Source organism: Rhipicephalus sanguineus, chromosome 3, assembly GCF_013339695.2.
Source record: "Rhipicephalus sanguineus isolate Rsan-2018 chromosome 3, BIME_Rsan_1.4, whole genome shotgun sequence".
NCBI classification, from domain to species: domain Eukaryota; kingdom Metazoa; phylum Arthropoda; class Arachnida; order Ixodida; family Ixodidae; genus Rhipicephalus; species Rhipicephalus sanguineus.
Window position 1 is genome coordinate 190,766,256 of NC_051178.1, and position 8,708 is coordinate 190,774,963.

At 45.6% G+C, this 8,708-nt stretch overlaps 1 protein-coding gene across 2 annotated transcripts in view; it reads right to left on the minus strand.

Annotated features, from left to right (window-relative positions):
- The window catches only part of LOC119387902 (tudor domain-containing protein 1), a 72,101-nt gene extending 70,514 nt beyond the window's left edge, over positions 1–1,587 (minus strand). Inside the window, exons 1-2 of one of the 2 annotated variants that reach the window (XM_037655468.2) lie at positions 1,471–1,587; positions 377–514 (exon numbers count right to left, since the gene is read on the minus strand). In XM_037655468.2, the coding sequence (XP_037511396.1) occupies positions 377–507 (131 nt within the window). In that variant the 5' untranslated portion in view covers positions 508–514; positions 1,471–1,587. Of the gene's footprint in view, positions 1–376; positions 515–1,470 lie in introns of those variants that run through there. The other variant, XM_049413732.1, reaches the window with a different exon arrangement.
- Positions 1,588–8,708: the final 7,121 nt, after the last annotated feature.

Below are 8,708 nucleotides of genomic sequence, written 5' to 3' on the forward strand. Positions count from 1 at the left end.
GATGCTAGCATTAATTATACGATACATTAGAACATTTACTATTCAATTTCGGCATTACCAGACAAAAGGCTACAAATTACAGCAAAAAAATAATCAACAAAAATTCGCTGTCAGGGGTCCTTTAAGGTTGTCATATGGCCAAGGTTTCACTTAATTCGCAATAATGCACTCAATTCCTCTAAGAAATTTTTCGAAGATAATGCAACTCCATGCTACTTTGCATAGCTTCACTCATGCAAGTTGCAAAATAGGCCTCTAAATGATCAAGGGATTAGTGCCAAGGTGTGGCTAGACAGAAATGAGTTCTTCCAAGTAAACAACTCAAGTTGCTGCACTGTGCTTAAACTACAGACCACAAAACTAGCAACATCATTACTCAGAAAACGCTGGCAAACACTCAAGTGGTAGGTTGACACCCGGGCCTTGGTTGTAACTGTTGAACGACACGGAGAAATACTCCTCACTCAGTGGGTCCCAATCGTCCAAAGTACTTAAATCACCGGACATTACGCACCTGAAACAAAATGTACGCTCGTTGTAACCAAAGTTCTCATATCCAAAGCCCAAAATATGGCAACTGACTGAAAATGTATTTAAAGTTACTCGTTGGCAGCAACGCCAACTACTCGTTAAAATCAGCAGTACCTTCGTGGGGGGACGGGTTTATTAACCTTTCAATTCAATTGTTCAAACAGCTGCAATATCGAGGGTGAAGAGAAATTTCGGAAACGTGATTCACGTTATTTCCGGAAAATAGCAGGCCACGCCAAACACGCGTCTCAAACGAACAGTAAATTTACAGCAGCGAGAAAATAGACGCGGTTACTCGGCGTCAGGGCGACGCTATCACTGCATATGTCCCGTTTGATTAATGCACGCTGAAAGTCGCGTTTGGCATCTATAACACCGTCACACGGCATCCAAAAGCTCCGATGCGTGCGTATGCACTGCACTGACGACAACCAGAACTTTTACAACGCTTGTCACTATGCGTGTGCTTCGACAAACGCTACGGAACGCTTTAACAGGGGGAATGTTGAACGCTACCATGCCAGATAACCAGCCTAGATTCGATACTCGTTCACACGGGTTATTCAGACTAACAGTCACGATTGCTAATGGTGTGCTACAACGTTACCGCGCGCACAACGCTGTTTCTTCACGAATCGTTACGATGGACTCTCGACTTACAATTAACATGCAGTTGTTTCTGCAGAGCCATGACACGGTTCACAGCGCACACGATTTCGCCGGCAAGCCTATGTTCTCATACTAGCTCTTGAAATTTCCGCCTGCAAAGAGAACGCAAAAATTCGCGATGTGCACGCGGGTAGGTGATCGTCGTGCTGTCACACAAAGCACGTGCTTTTGTGAAGAAAAACGCACCAGGAATGTTACGTTTGTAAGTTCTCGCAAACTACATAACATGCAGAAAAGAAACCGCAACGGCGTTTACTACAAAGTACGTACCACAAAGAGTTCCTGCAAAAGCGTAATTACGCTCGTAGAAACGCATGAGTCTACATCAAAACAAGCTCGACGTTCGGCGGTTCGGCAGCATGCAAAAAGCTTGGAACCGACAGACGAATGCAACAGAAAGAGCGCGTAGGCATATATAGGCAGGAAGCGAAGCATAGAGATGAAAGCAAGCGGAGGATTGCGATAGGAGCATAGGAGTGGTAAGCAGCGCCGTGGCGCCCATGGCAGTTGCACGGCCGCTGGATAAAAAGCGCACGGTTAGGAGGTGTGAAAAGCGGCCGCGAAAACCGGTCCCCAAATCGCGCCGATGCCGCAAGGGGCGCTGTACGCAGGGGCGCGGGGAGCCGAGCAGACGACGTGCCGCGTAGCGCTGCTCATGTCCGGCAAACCTGTATCGCGCTATTAACTTGCAACAGTTTGCTGCGTTAATCGTCTTTTTCCTTTTTCCTTTCAGCGGGTGCAGTAAAAAAGGGCACACTGTAACATCTTCCTCTCCTAGCAAAAAAACAGCGCGAAAGCTACAAAGACGAGACAAATGAAACAGGACTAGCGATGTCTCGTCCTTGTAATTTTCGCGCTGTTTTTTACTATGAATGTGTACCAACAAGTTCAGGTTCGTACGCTTCTCATCTTCCTCTCCTTCTTTACTGATTTCCGTGAAGGAATGCACGCGAGAAAGAACATATCGGAGTCAGATGCGGTGCGCACCAACCAGCAAATGTCGATTGGTGTTACTTCCTTGAAAGAAATAAATTCGTTACACACAATATGGATAATTTCAGAAAACATATGAAGCCAAGGGTAGCTAGAAAGTTAGATTAGAAAGTAAACATCGAGTAAATGAAAATGATAAATGAGCAAGCGGTCACACTGTCAGATGGAATTTATGAAAGAGGTAACCCTCGCGGTAGTAGATATCTAGATGTGAAGTAATGCAAAGAATCGATCCAGACAAAATAGATTTGGAACAACGAAAAGGGAAAGAAATATAAACCATCGCGGTAATCTTTTCGTCATATTTATATAACCGAATACAGCATAGCAGACATCCCTCTGAATATAAAAACAGTAACTTGTTGTTAATCATATCTTCTGAAGTGTAGCTACGAGGTACCTTTTTTTCTCATTGTAATATCGGCGACAGAATAAAAGGAAGTGGTCTGTTGTTTCAATTGATTGCAAAATTTGCACAACGGCCGGGGACGCCATGAGACCAGCATTATATAAATAAAAATTCACTCGCTGAATTCGACAGCGTAATCTGCTATAAGAAACTTCTAATTGTCAAGATGCACACCGCTGTTTATTCCAGCAATACCTTACATGTACAAAGTTTTTAAATTTATTCAGCGATAATTTGCCAGTGCCGCTTTGCAAACAAGCATTTCTATACCTTAAAGCTGTCGCATAAGCCGTATCTGGTAAATTAGGAATCAGAGGTCCACATAGAGATACTGAGGCTCATGAATCCACCATTTCATTCAAATACAATCCGCGGAGGCCCGGTACCCTCAGCAACCAAATTTTTTTGTAAGTTTGCACGTATTAGATAACGAAACATGCTCAGGAGTGTTCAATTCGTTGCCGTATATAGGAAGTGCTGAACGTACCGAAAGATAATCTGTAACTATAACTGCTGTTCATTCATTTGGCGGGAGCTTGCTAAAACAACAGCCAATATTTCTGGGATTAATATAGGTGTATATATACGATGATAAGAGGAAGATAGAAAAAAAGCGCTAATTTCTGCAACCCAATAGGGAGCACGGCTAAGCGCCTCAGGTGTCTGATAGGGAAGTCGAATTGAAAAAGACCAGTGAAAAGAGCGAGAGAAGATGCCTAACCCAACGTTACTAGAATGGTAACCTGGCCTAACCTTGCCATCTATCGATGCATAAGTCGCGGTTTTTTTTATTGACATAATGAGTTGTATTGCTGATTGTCATGTGAGCAAGGTAATCGTGTACTGGTCGTTTAAATATAGAAATGACATTTGATTAGCGTTAGGAGAAAAAAATCACAGCATATCCACGGATTGAATGATGATGAGTGGGCGAAGCTGCGGAGGTTCATCGGTAAACCGTGAATCTTCCGTGAATTCTGCCCAGTACATCATCACCGACGTGAGATCGGGCGCGTTCGATGAGTTATGACGACTTGCAGCGCACTTTAATTTTACATGTACGCTGTGAATTTTCATTGTTTAGAAAACCATTGCTTAGAAAACATCTGGCGTCTTTCGTTAAGCAGCTGGCGTCTTTTCGTTTTGCTTTAGAAAACATCTGGCGTTCTTCCGTTTTGCTTTTACAAAACATCTGGCGTCTTTCGTTGGTTTATTTCATCAATCAACGGCGTTTTGAACAAAATTTTTATTGTTTAATCACGCGCAGGAGAAATCTCACCAGGCACTACCTTGGAGGTAAAGAATGGCTGCTAATGGGAATGAGAGACAGAAGAAGTCGGCTTTTAGCTAACGCTGCGAATTTTTTATTGTTCAACAACGCACAGGAGAAATCTCCCACCGGCACCACCTTGCAGGTCAAAGCGTAAGACTGGTTACATACTACGCTACGAGGGACGAACGGGTGCCGCTATAAGGAGCTTCGCCCCTAAAAAAATATCACGACATTATGTGCGAAGGATGAAACTGAGCTTACTTGAAGAGCCAGCTATGTTATATTTTTACATTGACTAGTTCCAGCAGCGCTTATGCGAATATAATCTGAGGGGTGTGCACTCACGACCAATGTGCTTCACAGAATAAACTAGGTTTTTAAATGAAAACATATAATGATTACCTCTGATGCGAACTGTATATCTTTAAAAATGTACGTTTGAAGTGTTGGCATCTCTGATCTAATTACAGACCATGCTAATCGCGCTACCAAATCTAACACGCTGTTCGCAACGATCATAAGAAGTCCAAGGCACAAGCGCAAATCATTCCTTTCTAATAGTATTAGAGGTTTCATTTTTTAAGCTGCGTTGCCAGAGAAAAAAACAACAAGAAAACGACGCCCTATACTGTGATAGGGCGGACATACATTTTGTTAATCATTATCATTGTATTTCTTCGCAATTCAGTTCTTTGGTTTCAGAGTTTTCGTAGCAGCCAGGGATGAAGCACCAGCGTTCAGTTCTCTTTGTTTTATAGGGAATTATCACCACAGCTCACTAATGCATGACCCGTGTACAATAAAGAACGCGTAAACGGTGAAAAGAAAAAATCACGCCGCGTTTCCTTGTGGTAGCCTTCCAACGGACAATCTGCGACAGCGGCGGCTGTACCCGCGCCGCTTGCACCAGCGCCCCTGGCGGCATCGGCGCGCAGAGGGACCCTGTCTGGCAAGGGAAACGCGCTGCGCTGAGCACACCTCCCCATTCTAGCCACCTTAGCACGGTGGTTGTTGTTTGCTTTCCTTAAAGTCCCTAGATTTTTTCCCCCTTATAGGGACTTTAGGTAGCTTTCCTGTTTTAGGCATTTTAGGTGCGAAGCACCTAATACGCTCGGACTGTCGGCGTCTCCTCAACTGAACCCGTCACGGTGTCTTCGTCGGCCGTCGCGGTGAAGCCGGTAAAGCACGGAGGAAGGAACTTTCCTTCCTCCGTGCGGTAAAGTAACTAAGACGGCGCGTTCGCTCAGGAAAATCTGTTTCTGCGATCTGCGATGGACGACGTTGAACTTCAAGCTCGCAAGGAGCGAGAACGCGCGCTCGCCCGCGAGAGACAACGCCGACGCAGGGCCAATGAAGGTGTACGTGCCCAACAAGCAGTGGCCGATCGGCAACGCCAAGCCGACCCGGAACGGAAGGCCCGGCAAGCAGCGGCCGCTCGGCAGCGCAGACAAACCGACCCACAGCTGAAGGCCCAGCAAGCTCAGTACAAACGTCGGGAACGGCAGGCTAATCCGGATCTTCGACAGAGCGAAGCGGCAGCTACACGCCAACTCAGAGAAGACAACCCGGACCTTCGAGTAGCAGAGGCAGACGCTCGCCGCGAAGAACGTCGTCTGCCCGAGGTGGGAGGAGCCGACGCACGCTTCAAACGTGAGTTCCTAGAACGGAGCTTCGGCCATAGCTGCAAAGTGTGCCACCGCATGTGCTTTGACAATGCGTTGACGAAAATCGGCAACATACGAAGTGCACGGTCGAGAGACAACGCCATCGCAGTGCTGCAACAAGAATTCCCAGCAACATCGCGAACAGATTACAGTGAGTACGTGGTTTGCTCAACATGCAAAGATTCGTGGATAGCTGGGAGGATCCCCGCAATGAGCGTAACGCACGGCTACCTCTACGTTCCCAAACCAAGCGATCTAGCCGCACTGAACCCTGTAGAAGAACGACTGATCGCTCCACGACTCCTGTTTATGAGCATCAGACGCTTAACGCATGACAATGGCCAAGTCGTGAATGTCCCAATAGATGTACAGAAAACACTGCATAGCCTTCCTCGAAACATAGCCAACGAAGCAGCCATAGGTGTGCACATAAAGCGGAAAGCCCGGCAACACCTCGACGACGTTGAACTGCAAGCTCGAAAGGAGCGAGAACGGGCGCTCGCCCGCGAGAGACAACGCCGACGCAGGGCCGATGAAGCTGTACGTGCCCAACAAGCAGCGGCCGATCGGGAGCGCCAAGCCGACCCGGAACGGAAGGCCCGGCAAGCAGCGGCCGCTCGGCGGCGCAAGCAAGCCGACCCCAGCCTCGTCGAAGCCCAAACGGCAGCCGCACGCCAGCGCAGACATGCCGACCCGGAACTGAAGGCTCGCCAAGCAGCGGCTGCTCAGCAGCGTAGGCAAGCCGACCCCAGCATCATCAAAGCCCAAACGGCGGCCGCACGCCAGCGCAGACAAGCCGACCCACAGCTGAAGGCCAAGCAAGCTCAGTACAAACGTCGGAAACGACAAGCTAATCCGGATCTTCGACAGAGTGAAGCAGCAGCTAAACGCCAACGCAGACAAGAGAACCCTGACCTTCGAGCAGCAGAGGCAGACTCTCGCCGTGAGGAACGTCGTCTGGCCAAGTTGGGAGGAGCCGACGCACGCTTCAAACGCGACTTCCTAGAACAGAGCTTCGACCAGAGCTGCGAAGTGTCCATTCATCTTGTGCATTCCGCATGAAAGCTTGAAAATAATACTATCTTACAAATTTTTCATGAATACTAGCTTGTGTTTGGTACCTGCACAAACCGGATTGATGCAAAAGGGGCTATCAGTTTGACGCTGACATATTAGCTGGAAAATTTGTTCCAACGTACGCGACCTGTAGCAAAACTTCATCAGCTGGTGGCTCCTAGATGGTGTTCACCAAATGCAAAGGTCAATATGCTAATTTGCATTAATTCTTACGAGCAAATCATTGTCAGTGTTTGCCTGAATGATGCATCACTTAATTTAATTGTATCACGAGCACTAAATCTAGATCCACAACTTCGTTTTGCGCCAAATCATAGTAGATGGTACACAGAAAGACGAGACGCGTGTTCTGTGTTCTATCTATTTTGATTTGGTGCAAAACGAAGTTATGGATCACCCACACCACCTAGCCCAGATTCACACTCTACTAAAGGAAATCTCGATTCTCATGAATACCTGACCATATCAAATCACCATTTCTCGAGCACAGTAATAAATTTTACCTGTTTCTGGCATCCCTTTGGTCTTGTGACAAATATTAAAGGAGCCCTGCAACACTTTTCCAAGTAACCATCGAATGGCTTTATTAAAGGAGCTTATTGCTTCATAACTGACCACCGCAAGAATTTTTAGAATCCGTCAAGTACGAGTGGAGTTACAGAGATCTGTTGCAGCACGCTGTAGTTTCTCTCTTCTCTGGTCCTGACGAGCGCGCTGGAACTTAAGCAGGGAGGGATGGCAGGAAAAGGGAAGTTACATCATGTGCGTGTCATGACCTTCATCACTTTTTCTTATTTTCTCCGAACGCGCACGCGGGCACGTGGCGGCCTCTCGCAGCGGCCACGGTAACCATGCAGCTCACGATGCTCAAATCAGCCACTGGCCATGAATTTGGGTATATGACATCATTTGTCGAGAGAAGAAGGAACGATTTCTAGCTGGCTTTGAGAATTAATTGTAAATTCCAGGCCGTGTGCTGCGCTATAAAGTTTCGCTCGCATGTTCTCAAGAGCCTAGACTACCTATCGGCAGCGTTTTTTGGACCATGTTGAAAAAGAGTTGCAGGGCCCCTCTAACAATAATATTTCTTAAATACAAAACCCAACTAGGGCGAAATCTCTGTCCTGAAATGCCACATTTTCTGGAAATGCTAATTTTTTCACGAGGGTGGAGATAAAGCTAGTTGTACGGAAACTTGATTTGCATGCTAGATTAAAGCACAAAATCAAAATGTAATGATTATAGTATTACTAGCTTTTACAAGAGAGAGTGAAGTTCACACAGCTAGCATAATTCTTAGGTCGAGTTTGTCAGTTCTAATGAATCTATATTGAAGATGAAAATCCTGTTGTCATATTCAAGAGTATTTGTTATGACCATGTGTTCATTAGATGTCAACTAATTTATTAATATAAGCGTTTTATACTTCTACAAATTCCCACTACTATTGCAAATCTCGCAATTTTAAATTATGCAATACATCATAAATTTATCTGATGAAAACTGAGAGCCTCTGAGGAGTGCAAGAGACAGCTCTCAAAATATATGAAAATACAGTTGAATCTAAGCAAATTATACTACTCCTCAAAACGAATAAGTCCTTTATTTGGTTTGTCTGGTATTTGGGTAATGGAAAAAAAATGTTAGTTAAACAGAACCAAACTTTGAACCAATTCTCTCTAAACGGAACCACAGATGTGTGCTCTGAAAGATTTCTTTCCCAAAAGAATGACAATCTGGAATATAGTCTTGCGACATTTTTCTTCTATCCAGAAAGCCATTTTTATTAAAACGTTACAAGGACTCTACCTGCATGACTACGCGTTATTTGGCCACCGGTTCGATCAGTAATAACTATGTTTCTTTAATAAGTCACTAGCACGTCCTAGAAACCGACGGTAACAGAGCCTAGTCCACCCAACAGCTGCCCACCACATCCCATACCATGGGACAAACTAGCTGATACATTCGCTTCATTATTCTTAAAGGGGTACTGACACAAAAATTTTGCCCTTGCATTTTTTCTGCTACAATGTGTTGCTGGGGGCCTGTTAGTCATAACACGGCACATCGTTTGCTGCAGCGTACAACA